The sequence below is a fragment of the Crassostrea angulata genome, chromosome 8, assembly GCF_025612915.1.
Source record: "Crassostrea angulata isolate pt1a10 chromosome 8, ASM2561291v2, whole genome shotgun sequence".
NCBI lineage: Eukaryota > Metazoa > Mollusca > Bivalvia > Ostreida > Ostreidae > Magallana > Magallana angulata.
Window position 1 is genome coordinate 12,771,990 of NC_069118.1, and position 15,780 is coordinate 12,787,769.

The 15,780-nt window shown below is 31.3% G+C and overlaps 1 protein-coding gene across 3 annotated transcripts; it reads right to left on the bottom strand.

Moving 5' to 3' along the window:
- Positions 1–723: 723 nt before the first annotated feature.
- Positions 724–12,423, bottom strand: LOC128161274 (neurocalcin homolog). 3 transcript variants are annotated; one of them, XM_052824527.1, is made up of 3 exons: positions 12,283–12,423; positions 5,729–6,131; positions 724–1,094 (listed from the first exon to the last, which is right to left on the bottom strand). In XM_052824527.1, the coding sequence occupies exons 2-3, from the start codon at positions 6,104–6,106 to the stop codon at positions 909–911; spliced, it is 564 nt and encodes a 187-aa protein (XP_052680487.1). In that variant the 5' UTR covers positions 6,107–6,131; positions 12,283–12,423; the 3' UTR covers positions 724–908. The 3 variants fall into 3 exon arrangements, with proteins under 3 accessions (XP_052680487.1, XP_052680488.1, XP_052680486.1); XM_052824528.1 differs by lacking the exon at positions 12,283–12,423 and adding an exon at positions 7,223–7,343; XM_052824526.1 differs by lacking the exon at positions 12,283–12,423 and adding an exon at positions 6,735–7,198.
- Positions 12,424–15,780: the final 3,357 nt, after the last annotated feature.

A 15,780-nucleotide genomic window follows, 5' to 3' on the forward strand; every position in this document is an offset into this window, starting at 1 on the left:
CTTATGTGTGCTATTGTTAAGAAGGCCCTTTTTACACATGAGCGAAATGTCTTATTTTATAAGCATAGTTCTAAAATAAAATTTTAACATGTCTTAGTCTAAATGTTTTCAATGTAAATAATTAAGAATGTTACAAAGTAGTTGTTTTTAATAAATCTTTATCAATTTACTGTACAGTGCCTGAAGTGGTCTATAGAGGAGATACCGATTACATTATTTTAAGATAATAGAAATTAGTTCAAGTACAATACACAATATCTGTACACTTTATAAAAAGGAGCAATGTTGATGAGTAATATATTCCGTGAAAATCAGCCTCGGTGCATTAGAGTCTGATCAATATATGGGTTACTAGAACAGCGCCATTAATAACCCCTAGAGTATAAAGAGCTACAACTTTATACCTGATTAGTCAAATCTCAAATCACTTATGCTATTCTTTACTTTGATGATATTTCTTCATTGTTTGAGCCATTAAAAGATTAGTTTTCTTTTGTTTCGTGTGTATTAACACCGAAAAAGATATTAATAAATATATCAAAAGGATGACAACATTCACCAAATTAATGTTTGGCTTCAATATATCAACTTGAAAGATTTCTTTTAACATATCATTTGATGAGAAATATATTTTGGTTAAAAGAAATTGTAGACATTGAAAAATGTCGATGATGTACAAAAGAGTAAAATTATCATGTTTACAATATTCAACAAACTTGAACCGACTTTTTGAAATGTCATAAGCAATCCTTGTTTTTCAGAATGAATATATGATAATGTTTCACAATTTTTCTACAAAAACAATTTCAGAAACGATAATATGCAATAAAGAATAACGAATAACATAAGATCAGTTTATTTAGACGATAACAAACAGTTCATTTGGAATATCCTTAGCTGTCGAATTGTTAGATGTCACACTGTAAAAATTTGACAATGGTGGAATCTCCTTTTACCCCCTCTATAAACTCAGACAACGAAAGGAGCTTGTCCATATTCTTGTCCATCTTTTCAAACAGCACTTCCGTTCTTTTCTCCGGAGTTTGTTCTTGCTCATCGTCCTTCATGGCTGGTCCAACCATCTTATAAATTGCCTAAAATATGTAGATGTCAACATGAAGTTTTCATATTAACCAAAACATTTCTTAAAGATAAAATAATTTATATGCAAATGTAAAATTCGCTTCATTACTTTTTGGGAGATGATCAATATCTAAAAATATACTTTGGCATTTAAATTAACAAGCAAAACAAGCATGCAAAAATACGTTAACTCACACGACGGGTTTGTTTCAAGTGTTAGAGGAAAGAAAATGTATAAAGTGAATACAGATTGTAAAGTTTAAATTGATCATGTATTATTCCATATAGGATAATAATCTAAATAGGCGTTTGGATATTTAATGGGATAAGTACATACATCGGAATATTTTCGCTTGGATTTAATTCCGAGGAAACAATTATTTATAAAGCAATGCTTTCATTCAATAAAGTGTGTTTGTTTAATTCCACAGATTGTATGGAAGTCGCTTTCATAAGCGCTTTAGCACATCAGTTCCTTTATTACACTTCTCTCCTGTCAATCGTTAATAAAAATCGTGAAAAAGTATCATCAAACAAATCACTTAATACGATGAAAGGTGTCTCGCTATCTGTTGAGCCAATCTTAACAGTGCCCCTTCTGATACCAACAAACCCGTTCTTCAATTTCCTAATACCAGTTCTACATTTCCGACTGGATTTCGAAATCTGATTAGTTCTGTACGAGACTGTGTGATATAAAAAATAGTGAATAAACTGCAGTCTTATCGTCACAAAAAACAGATCTCAGACACCGTGCTCTGCCAATCAATATGACGGCCAAACAATTTAAGGGATTTTGAATTTAAGGGGTTATTGAAAATGTACTTGGCCAATTATTGCTTATCCCAAAGGAAAAGTTTTATTCCTAAAATCAATCATGTAAATGATAACGATTGTTGATTTCCGTCTTTCAAATATATTTCATAGAGGTATATAAATTACTTTGCAGGTATGTATATCAAATTTATTAAAACATAAATATATGGGATCATTTCTTCTTTCTATTTAGGTTTTAGGACAGCTTATGTCAGTGACCAGTGGTTAGAATGATAAAAATCGCTAGTTTCCAAGCGAATTTGTAAGGTATTTTTATTCAGCAATATTCACATGGAATATCAGTTAAGGTCCCTTTGCACATCACCTTCGGTAGACTACAGTGTAATCAGTTAAAAGTACATTTGATAATCTTTCTTTTTGTATTGTCATATTTCGAAATGATATCAAAGCTTTTACACCGATTAATTATAGCTTGCTAGTCAGCGTTACTTAGAACAGAATAAAATCAATTTCATGACAGGAGTTTCATTAAAATGAATTATTAATCTTGATTATCGATATAATAATCTTTCTTCCTGGATGGGTGTCAATACTATAAAAACAAGAAATATGCAGTTGTTCCTTACGTGACATCTTTAGCAAAATTAAGTTATAATTTTTTTCCACGGTGATCTATTTCTGCAAATTTTTAATATCGTTATAATATCATGAAAATAAAAATCAAGCATATAAAACGTTTTGATTTAACCATTTGATAAAAATTCTAAAATATCGCAAAAATAACATTAGAAATGTACACACATTTGCTTCATTGAACCAGGACATATGTATGCGATTATCGTATTATAATCCTTGAATCAAAAGAATAATGCTCCAATAATTCCTTGATCAGGTAAAATATTTTTTGCATTAACTTTAATTTATATTATACCGTTGCTTTATATCATTTTAATGTATGCCTAATAAAATTCTGGGTTTGCCATATGTGCAAGTTAGTTTCACAGCTGCACAAATGGGGTGAATTCAATCCTTCACAAAACAATGTATAACAAATTTATATGTTTAGAAATGTGAGATTTCAACTATTTGAAAATTTCATAAAGGAAATAATTCTCTTGTAATTTATTGATTCTAGTTTGTATAAATGGAATATCTATCTATCTATCTATCTATCTATCTATCTATCTATCTATCTATCTATAAATTTATTTTTTTCCTAGTAAGAAAAACGCAGAATAATCTCATCTGACCGGTGACTGAAATGGTTATTAAATTTCAAAAGATATAGTCATTACAATCCTTCTTACTTTGACGAAGATGTGTTTACTGAAAACATGGCGATGATGTAAAATGTCACTTAAATAAAAGAAATGTGACAGAAAACTAATAATCCCATCTAGCTAATGCCTGAGAGGCAATAAAATAGCGAAGAACCTTTAAGATCTTTTGATCTTTAATTCCTCGCTTTCTCCTACATCTTTGAGGCGATGTTTCTTTTAAATGTATATTTTTAGCAATGTGCATTGTGACAATTTCCAGTCTCAGATGATTCACCTCTAAACCATCTGATCCATCATTAATAATAACTTTTAAATATATTCAAAACTCCGGTATCGTAGCTTTAAAGTGCAACTGTTATCTTTAAATGCTTGGAAACTGAATTCGTATTGAAAACAAAACAAAGAGTTAGGGAACTGAACAAATACGTAGTTTTCTGCTTGTTATTCAATTTCTTACTTTTGTTGATTATGACCGAGCTATATATGTAACATCGTCTGAAACCCAAGGTCGGTCTCACTTCTCTTACCTCCGGAGGTTTATGTAATAAAGGCATTTATGTGCAAGTTACATCATTTTAAGAATGCAGATAAATACAATGTACCAAATTTAAAATTATGTTAAATACAATTTAAGCCTATTTTTAAAAAAAACGATTTCTAATACCATGTATGACTTAATATGGAAATGGAAGTTTTATTTTACCATGTGAGCATATATCTAGATAGTGGTGGTAACTAATAGAAAATATATTGACGGTAAGTTTATCAACAGCATATCTGTTTGTTCCCTACATAATAAGTAAAATACATATATAGCTAGATCCTTATAAACAAAAGAAAAAAATTAATGAACAACCAAAAAACACAATTCAAGTGCTCTTCTTTTTGTTTCCAATACGAATTTTGTTTACAAGCATTCAAAGAAGACATATTTTCATTAAATGTAATTTAATTTTAAATATTTTTTTCTTCGTTGTACCGAGAGGCAATCGTAAATTACATGCACATATTACATACCTTGACACACACAATATTATTCATATACAAAAACTGAAATTTGATAAAATATAAACAAAATCAAATTGCAATTTAAATTGTCACTTGCAAATAGAAAAAACAAAACAAAAGATGCATATACAAACAAGTAACTCAAAAGTATCTGCAGCAGAAAAAATTCAAAAATGCATATGACAACAAAAAGAAAGGGCAACCATGAAGCAAAAAAAAAAAACAATGCCGTATATGTCAGGGGTCATGAATCAACAAAATCTATTGACGCTAATATTGCAATCAACAGAGAACAACCGAATTCAGAGTAGTGTTCATCAGATTGAAAAACTAGAACATTAACTTCAAAAGATGACATCAGCACAGTCAAGACGAAATAAATTGCTACAAAGTATTAGACCACAGTAGAAACTAACAAAACGCGACGCGTCGAAAAGATAAAATTTAACAATTGCAATATTTTTCCACGTTACAGAAATACACAAAATATGAAAAATTAACAAAAGGGTAGAATTATCGTAAAATAATAATAGCCAAACATAATCTGGACACTTTTTAGAACACATTTGTAAACTAATTCATAAAACAAGACATTTGAGGCATAAAATTTAAAATAGGTAAAATGAAAATACATTTCATTTCAATAATAAGGATTGAAATCAATTTGTTCGGGTGTAATGTACATACTTTATATTCTAATGTTGATTTTTTAAAGTGTGGTAGAATAATTTCGCTTCATATGTTAGTGCATCGTTAGAAATAACATGAATCCAGCAATTATTAGATTACCACATTTGCGGATTGATTGCTTTACGGGAGAATCGAGAAGGTCTGGTCGCATTCCTTCAGGTTTTCCAATAAAACAGATTACTTTGTGTGCCTAATTTCTAATTCAGTCAAATTGATCGATTTGTTGAGATTAGATAACACTTCTGAAAACGTCGGCGTCGTTATTAGACTCATTTCGAAATGAGAACAGCTAATTAAACAATGATGATTGCCAAGATGTAGGAATGAGATGTGGAAGCCTACGCAATTAAACTTACTACAATTCTAATAATTGTAATCTACATTGGAATTCATAACGTTTTAGAATGCCATTATCGCAGAAATTATCATTATATGCGTATGAAAGCGTTATTATATCATAACCAAATCGCCACACAAAATGGCAAGGCGTTCTTTCAGTTTGCAAAATATTGCAAAAGATTGAAAGTTCGAAAATCGGCATTATTAGAGGTAAATCTCAAAACAAAAGAGGAAAATGTTGGTTCCTGATAGTTCGACGAAAAACTGTTAATAGTTTATTGTACATTATTATTTACCTTCATGTTGCAACTTTCTGGCGCTATTTAATGACATCTTTGTGAATATATTTATTTCATATCTACTTTTTTGGCTACAAACAAATATCTAGATAGCTACGTGAAAGAATATAAGAAACGGCCTAATGCAAAGAGGGGCGTAGTTAAACTGTGTAAGTGTATCCCTTGTTTAAATCGCCATCGCGATATTTGAAATAATGTGTACGCTTTTCTAAAATTTACATAAATTAACATTATCAGACATTACAAACTTACTTTGATTATCTCACACATTTCGTTTTTTGAGATATATCCATCTCCATCAAGGTCGTAAATACGGAAGGCAAAGTGGATTTTCTGCTCCAGAGTACCTCGGGATGATACGTTCAATGCACACATAAACTCCCTAAAATCTAGGGTACCGTCTTTGTTTTCGTCAAATGCTCTGAATACGTGTTCCGCGAACTTCGAGGCATCACCCAGAGGAAATAATTCGGAGTAGATACTTTTAAATTCTTCTATGCTTAAGCTTCCGCTAGGGCAGTCCTTGATGAATCCCTTGTACCATTCCTGAATTTCCTCTTTATTAAAGTTTGTGTTCAAGTTCAGATCAGCAAGCACTTCCGGTTTTAGTTTACTGTTTTGTTTCCCCATGTTACTATTTGCTGTTTTCCGAGTTCTGAAAATAAACCTTAGATCTTCAAATTATCATCAAACATAATTCCATAGCTAGATAAACAATTGATTTTGTCAATATATTCATTCGGTATCAAAATATATTATTTAATGTCGGTACGTCAGCATTTGAAAGCGATTCTCAGAAACTAAACACCAGCCAAGATGCTTTATAAATTATTCATTTGAATTTTTCTCTTAGGGAAATCATAAAGTCGCTGATAGAGAGACAGACTTAAGGCTTACAAAGACCAAAAGCAATCAAGAAGTGGTTTTTGGCTCATATTTAGGAAGGATCTTCCGGAGAATTTACACGTAGTCATGATAAACCTTTGCAATAAGTGTCTCGTAGCTTCGTCGTGTCCCTAAGCGATTCTTAATATTACTGAATTTACCGTGCAATTTACTTCGCATCTCGCATGGCGGGAAGAGAGAGAAAAAAATAACAGCACAGTTTGATGCATATTTTATAGCAGCTTGAATTAGTGGTTCCATCGGGGATAGAAAAAAAAATCAATACTCTGTCTTTGAACAAAAAGGGAAGAGAAAAAATGCATTCAAAAAACATTGAAATAATTGAACTAAATGACAAAATGTTCATACACACCTCTTTATTTCCTCTTTAAACCAACAAATGAATCGTTACTCACAAAGAAAACAACACTGTCAAGGAACCGTCTAATTCAATCAGATCAAATGTAATTAATTATTATAAAGGATAAACATGAGCGTGTTGGGACAGAAGTTCAGGCATCGATTTAAAATCCCCAATGAACAGATATGTCATTCGTGGCCTTACAGCTGGAACTCCATTTATACAGAGGGACGTTTTGTTTACAGACCCGTCCCGCAGTTCTATACCTATTCCTGAACCCTTTCTATCAATGTCATCTATATATATAACGATTAAACACAACAATTAACATGGGTCCTTCCTGTCACACAGTAAATGTCTATCCGCTTCTATAACACGACAAACCCATTATAATCCGATAATTTGAAATTTAACACAATGCGCCTTTCTTTCTCCCAATGCAACAGAGATCATAGGAAGGGGAGACAGTGTTGCAGCACTTAACAAGTGAACGTACTCACGGGGGATCGCCAGCAATACGCCAAGTGTGGATAGATCACAAGTTTCAGAGTTATAATTGCACTAATTTCTACCGATACCCTGCGAGCAATTCACAACTTTAAACGTGCTTTCTCTTCTCATTTGGACATTTGATAATAGTCGACCAATCGACCGCTTGTCTTCCGGCAATGGGTGCCAATGGGGAACTGCGTAAACAAGCATCCATTTGCATGTAGAGGATATAACTACGAAACATATTCTTTTGAGTACATATTATGCATCATTTATTGCTAAACAAGAAAGCCGATTTTATTTCAATTTATTTTTAGGTTTTTGTTCCGTCCCAACACATTTGTATATCAAGCTGCATTGCATAAAACACTAAGAATAGAAATAGAAGTTGAATCACACCTTTATCGATTGTACAGGTTACTGGAAAATAAAGTATCAACAGATAAAAGGATCGATTCCAATAATCGGCAATGAAAATTGACCTGTTATTTAGTTCCAATACCTGGACTTCAAAGAGTTATAAAGGTGTTATGATGATCATATAAATTTAAAAGTGCATTTTGTATTATTATATATAATAATAGTATTATATAGTATATAATAATTGATCTCCATTTTCTGAGAAAGATATATCTTAAAAGACGTTAAGTTTTTCAGAAAAAGCTATGTCGCCTTTACTATCAGTTTAAGCATATCTTTTACAATATATGCCATTACATAGCATAGCATTGAAATCTCGTAGCATAGATTTTAAATCTTATAGCATAGCATTGAAATCTCATACCATAGCATACAATCTCATTCGTCATATCATGCCATAGCATAACATAGCATAGCATAAAACATTATTTTTACTCGGTTTTAAATGTTTTATTTGAAAAAAATAAATGTTAAGATTGTAGATTAGTGGTAAACTTTATCTTCTTATTATTTTACTTTAAAAAGTGTAGAACTCTTCTGTGTATGGATGCGCTTTTTTTCCAACTCTCATAGCATACCATAGCATATCATACCATACCATATCATCAAGCCCTTCATTTCAATTTCTCATAGCATGGCATATAAATCTCATAGCATAGCATATAAATCTCATAGAAAATTATTATAATCGCATACCATAGAATAGCATAAAATTGTAAAAGAGAATTATGCATTAAACGACTGTAACAATAAGCAATACAGTCATTTAAGAGATATATTTCATATTAATGATATGATAAGGGAAATATTACAATGCAATATAGTAAACTTTATATATTGTATTACATATTTATGAACTATTTTATTGATATCCAATGCTTAATGCATGGTATGCTGACTTTGTATGAAAATGAAAAAAGGGGGCACCTCATTGTTTTCACATAAAAGTTTTTAAACTATTGAAAATTAATCAGGCTCACTTCATTCTTGATTTTGATAGATAGCATGATGGATAAGAAGTCTATAAGCGAATTTGGCGGGAAAATCATGTGTGCAGTTTTGGATTTTTTTTTTATGTGTTCAAAAATTTAAGTTAGTAAATATGATCAAACGTCCCGAAATCTGACATCATGATCTGTGGTTCACATGTCCGAAACTTTAACCCTTTAGCTATGACAATATTCCACCAACTCGTTTGATACGAGAATCTTAAAACGTATTAGTCTATGTGTAGTGGGGTAACTTAATTAAGGTATCCGACTCCTCAATGTTCTTGTATCAAGAATTTCTTAAGAAGAATATCATCGAAATCTGTAGACATAACATACTTTAAAAATACAAAGATGTTGGGTGTCAGTGTTTATCCCTCTGAGTTATGGCCAATTTGATTTGAACTTTTTGCACCTAAAATGCAATTTCAGCCTGATTAGAATTTGTTGTCAGTATTTTTGATTAAGCAAATCTATTTCTTCAAATATTGTTTTAAATTATGCACAAAGGTCACACTGAATAGAGGGGTTAGTAATATTTTGTACGAAGCAGCATAAATTTTTGTGTGACCTTTTTGCACTTAAGATAGACAATTTCTATAATAGTTACAATTTGATTTGAAACAAAAACATTTTGAATTTTATAAAACTAATCCAGTTCGCCTAGATATGTATTTAGTATCATTTGACATAATAAAACATGTGGGTCAGTGATGTCATATTTTAGATACATAGTTTCAAAGGTAAAGTTCTCCTAAAATAAAGCTTTAAACAATTCAGACATTTTCTGTATATTTGCATGATTAATGCTAAATGTCCATCAGTTTTTAAGATTTAATTTTGTACATGTCCCATAGAACCAATAGAATATGTTAAAAACCTATCCAATACTCAAATTGTTTATAATGAATAAAGTATAATAAAAGAAAAGTATACCGAAAATTGATAAAAATGCTTGTTTCTGTAAAAACCTTCCACATGAAACAATAGTTCCCCTCAAAACTTGTTTATTTGTTGAGCTTAAATGGATTTCTTTATGAATAATGTGTAATTATGAAATAATAATCTCTCTGTGATGATTTAATAAATAAAATAATATTCATTTTAAATACCAGGTATATAGATCATTTGCGCAATGACATCAAAACGTGAGGAGTGAGATACCTTGAGATAATGCAATTTAAATGACTGTCGTTGTTCAATTGATTCCATGTTAGAGAATGTTCTTGAGATATGACTATACTTTAAGACAACGCGGTATTTGAATATAAAATATCACGTAAAATCTTGTGTTTAGTTTTTTTTATCTTTGATAAAAGTTTCCGTTGGTGTTTGGCAAAATAAAGCCAGTTCAAGAAATATTTACACTGTTGTACAATGTGGCCCGATATCAATGAACGTGTTAAAGACATTTACTCAGCTTTGAGTTGTCGTAATAAGATTGCTGCAAAAACCATATCAAAAAAGTAAAAAATATTCTTAACACAATAAAGGCAACAATGACACGACAATGACAGGGTTTATATACTTTAAACATAATAAGTTTGAATATTGGCAAAATATACCTCTACAAAAGAAGATTTGTAGCAAAAGAAAAGAAAGTATAAAACATATCAATGTTCCATATCAATTTCGACTAGAAATTTGGTAGCAGTAATTTTATCACACAATATACGTTTGCATTCTTTAGTGACAAAAACACTGACTTTTAAACAGCATATCTCAAGATTATAAATGACCTCCTTCACAACATTCACAACAGGTTAATTTTCTCAGAAATCATTTTTTTTCTCTTTGCAATATAAATCACCACTTTGTATAGAGTTTTTAAATCTGATAATTTTAACTTTCAAAAATTTCTCGGTCATAAACTCAAAGTATATGCTGGTTTATATTCAGCTTCACCGTTATTTTTTTTACCAAAGCTAATTTTGCAAAAAGTTAATTAACCTAACACTTTAGACAATGTTTACGCATAGTATCTTTTTCGGGGGGATTTTTTCTTAAATATTTTTTGAACTTTAAAAACCGAAAGAAACTCGTATTCTTTACGCATCGATTTGTTTTTCAATTATTCATTATTATAACAAATGCAGTTCACCGTAACTATATTATATATGTCGTGTCATGTTCGGAAAGTACATATAAATATGCAAGTGTAATGGTTATATATATATATATATATATATATATATATATATATATATATATATATATATATATATATATATATATATATATATATATATATATATATATATATATATATATATAAAGCACAGGGAAATTCACTTTTGTTGGAGCTCCACCTCCGCCCCAACCGAGTCTTGTAATCACGTTCTCTGGAACCCATTCTCCTAGCAGTGAGCGGCCACCGCGCTCCCCACTAGGCCATCAAGGCAAGACAAAAATCTTGCTTTCGATGACGAACGGAACCTAGCGCGCTGGCCGCGCACTACACAGTCGCTTGAGATAAAGGTGGAATACAGTTAAACGACAATTTGAGAGGATCGATACGAAACACATTGCATAGATACACACATATATAATAAGCACATATATTGCAATAACTCTCAAATTGACATATACCTGCCCATAGTGAATGATAAAGATATATATAAAGACACGGAAATTCACTTTTGTTGGAGCTCTACCTCCGCCCCGACCGAGACTTGACCTCACGACCTCTGGAACCCATTCTTCTAGCAGTGAGCGGCCACCGCGCTACCCACTATGCCATCTAGGCAAGACAAAAATCTTGCTTTCGATGACGAACGGAACCTAGCGCACTGGCCGCGCACTACACAGTTGTTTGAGATACAGGTGGAATACAGTTAAACGACAATTTGAGAGGATCGGAACGATACACATTGCATAGATACACACATTTACAATATGCACAAACTTTGCAATAACTCTCAAATTGACATATACCTGCCCATAGTGAATGATATAGATATATATAAAGCACAGGGAAATTCACTTTTGTTGAAGCTCCACCTTAACCCCGACCGAGGCTTGAACTCAGGACCTCTTGAACCCATCTCCTAGCAGTGAGCGGCCACTGCGCTACCCACTCAGCCATCTAGGCAAGACAAAAATCTTGCTTTCGATGACGAACGGAACCTAGCGTGCTGACCGCGCACTACACAGTCGCTTGAGATACAGGTGGAATACAGTTAAAAGACAATTTGAGAGGATCGGAACGATACACATTGCATAGATACACACATATATAATGAGCACAAACATTGCAATAACTCTCAAATTGACATAAACCTGCCCATAGTGAATGATAGGAGAATGGGTTCCGTTTTATCTCAAGCGACTGTGTAGTTCCGTTCGTCATCGAAAGCAAGATTATTGCAATGTTTGTGCTTAATATATATATATATATATATATATATATATATATATATATATATATATATATATATATATATATATATATATATATATATATATATATATATATATATATAATCAAACGACTTCTTGGATTTTCTATAAAACTAAAAAAAATCAATACCTTTAAAGTGCACTTCATTTGATGCTTGCTGTGGAAGTATCTCATTTCAAGCAACCATTAAAAGCTAAGAAGTACTCAATAAAAGATGAAAATAAGAGTCAACCTTTCAATAATTCATACAAACACTTACCCTTTAACGGGTCGTTGTTTAATGGTGATTAAGTCTTGGTTGCAACATTTGATGACTATTTCAACTTACAAGGGATGTTTTCATTGATCATGATCAGCTTTCTTTGTTAGTCACCACTTGTATATAGAAGCAGTTTAGAACAGAAGCGCCGTTTCCTTCCGTGTTTGTAAACAGATGCATAAGTACTGTACGGGGGAAGTCAAGATAATGTGTTTTGAATCAAATGTATCATAAATAAAATACTTGTACACATGTACGACAAATCTGTCCATTATAGCTGCTAGCATGCTCGTTTACTCTGTAATAGAACCCTTTTTAAGATTAATTGTATTCAGAATGATTTCTGGGTTTGCTTGAAACTTGAACATTAACTCTACATCAAGCAAAATACTTGCACGTTGAAAATCATTTGGTTTTATTCCAGGAAAACTTGCAAAAAAAATTCTTTATTAAATGTTGGGTTAGACTTTATAGTAAAAAGTTAAACATGAGCTACTAAGAGTAAGTACTATATAAAGTTTAGTCTGATCTTAAAGCTGTAAGATGAATTCTGTCAATATATCATTGGGTATTATCTGAAAGTTTATTTGAAAAGCAGGTGGATACTGAGTAGCAACTAAAACTTTGACATTTTAACTTTTGCAGAAGAATACATGAAGAGTAAATCTCTTTACCTGTCTCAGCTCTAATAATGTTCTTGTGATTTTTTATATATTTATAAATGTTTCTTCATAAAAAGGTCCCTATCCACATTGCATACTTTAAAAATGCAGAATAATTTAAACACCAAGCGTGATCTGTCCTCTCGTATACAGCAAAATGAATTCTCAAATGTATAATATTCGACAAATCGTTAATTATTTCCATTTCAATAGACAAATAAAAAGTAAACGAACACTGTATTTGTATGTTTTTCCTTTTAAATATGACGAAAAAAAACGTTGTTTTTTCATGTTGCTTGGTTATTTTCCTCGGAGAAAACGGCATATAAACGAGATTAACTCAATATGTCAAATGAATTGTTCATGCGAGATAAATTTTCCGAAATCCAAAAAACATTCCTCATTAGTCTATAGAGAGTCATAAACAAACAGCATACAGACTGCAGAGAATTTCTCAATTAGTACATAACTAGTGCATTGTTAGCGAAAATAGTTTTTTAGCCGGGCTCTGCTGAAAGCAGAGTCCTGGCTGTAGACAGGCAAATCACCAATGTTACTATAAATAGCACAACTTCAAAAGTAAACAAAAAACCGAACAGCGTCAAAGTAAAAGCTTCCGCTACACCAAATAGTTACACAAAGAACCACGTTTTGTGAAAAGTGTTGGTTTTTTGGGTTTTTTTATTTTAAGAGTGTTGGTTTTTTGCTTGTTTGTTTTTTTTTAATTTCAAGAGAATTGTCTATCTTTTTTAGTTTTCTTATTAATTACGTGTTTTAAAAATAAGACTCTATGCATTTTGGACACATACAATGCGCATGAATTTCCATGAACTACTTTGCTGCGCGTTGAAGAAATGGGGATTGAATTAATAACGCTTGTTGCAAAATTGATGGCAGAAACTGTTGAGTTTTTTTCTACTAGACAGAACATATTTTTTTGTTTATAGCCGCTTACAAAATTTGGTCGCTCTCTGACGCTTTGTCGACGGTAAATGCATGAGAGAGAGAGAGAGAGAGAGAGAGAGAGAGAGAGAGAGAGAGAGAGAGAGAGAGAGAGAGAGAGAGAGAGAGAGAGAGAGAGAGAGTTTCAGTCTTTACTACACAATACGCATAAAGACACATCAAAAGAGCCCGGCTTTCAGTACTTCAGTACTTTAATTTACAATTTGCAAACATATACAGACAGCACCGTGCTGACATTTATGCACCCATCGAAGCCCAGTTTTCTTAACAAACCCTTAAACGATAATTAAAATTTTAAAAATCTTAACTCAACTTAATCGTTGTTTCATTTATTTCTCGACAAACACACTTATACATTACAATATTGTAATTTTTCGTTCAGGTAAACTTTAATCTGAAATTCTTAAATATCACTTCTTTTATGTACTTGCATCCCGACGAAGCAACAATAGGTCATCAGTTTTCATTTATTATATTTTAATAATCATTTCCACAATTTTCGGAAAGGAGATACTACAATAAAGGATCCCCCTTATAAATGAAATGTTATAGAAATGATAATTGTCTGACATCGTTTGGTAATGACTTCCAATTTCGTCACAATTGAATATATTTGCAAATATATTGCACATTCGTTTTCTCTCCTATAACTATTTCTAAAATAGTATCATTTTACACTTTTAAAAAAAAGTTTCATTTTTCGCACACTAAACATTACTTCTCCCTTCAATATATTCAAACCGGCTTATTTCTTATATTGTCTATTTTCCCATGAATAAAAAGCAGAATTTTTCTTTTTTATATACATATACCGTTTTGTTTTATTCCTATTGTGTTACGATAAAATCAAAATAGGTAGTTTAATTTTTCTTCAAGATTTTAAAATCTTAAAGCTTTTTATTAAAAATATAGCATTTTATTTAACATTCTATCGCACTTTGAAATCTAAGAAAAAATATTTTTTCCTTACGCAGTTACTTCTCGAGCAATCGTCTGTTATAAAACATATATGTATATCCAGGTAACTGTTATCTCCACACTGTCATAATTATCCGGCGCAGTATTACTTGATGAAGATATTCCATAATGATAATGAGACAAAAAACTGTAATTAACCCCTTCGACAATATTGCATAAGAGGTCCACTTAACATTTTATTTTGTAAGGTTTAAACCGTTATTGAGTAAAGCATAATGATATTGTCCTACAATGCTTTATTCGCAGACTGGTCGATATTTACCCTTTTTGATGTTATGGTAATATTCTTCATTACTATTACCACAAGATGGATTATATTAGGTCTTAGGTTTGAAGCTTTGTGATTATAAAGGATATTTTTGTCTAGCATGATATTTTACAATTTCAGATATGATTAGGCTTGTGATTAAGGAAATCATGCTTACATAATCCCTATGATATTTCCAGCTTCCATTGTCTCTGTGATAACAATACGAATCGATTTTGTAACTTATATCTCAAATTTACTAGTATTTTGATATTTAATCGTACATTTGCTGAAAATTATAAAAATGTTTTCAGATTTCCAGTGTCTTTGTCCGTGATAACATTATACAAATCGATTTTGTAATGTATAGTCCAATTTTTTTTTAGCAATGACTATTTTAATTGCTAACCATTATATAAACATAAGTAATAAGAATCATTCTTTAAATAATACGACAATATATGATCACCTCATGATATTTATTTCTTAGGGGAAAAAATCATTATTTGAATATTTTGAGATGATAAAATAAGGTCCGGTGTGATCACTAAAATATATCATAAGGCCCTTCGAGCTTTATTGGATTGACAAGGCCCGACCGTATTTTATCGCTTTATCATATACTCAAAAAAAATTTTATTCCTTAAA

Coding starts and splice junctions, on each gene's coding strand:
- LOC128161274 (XM_052824527.1), bottom strand. CDS start 6,106: ATGGGGAAACAAAACAGTAAACTAAAACCGGAAGTGCTTGCTGATCTG. Junction 1,095..5,728: donor AAATGTGTGAGATAATCAAA/GTAAGTTTGTAA, acceptor TACATATTTTAG/GCAATTTATAAGATGGTTGG.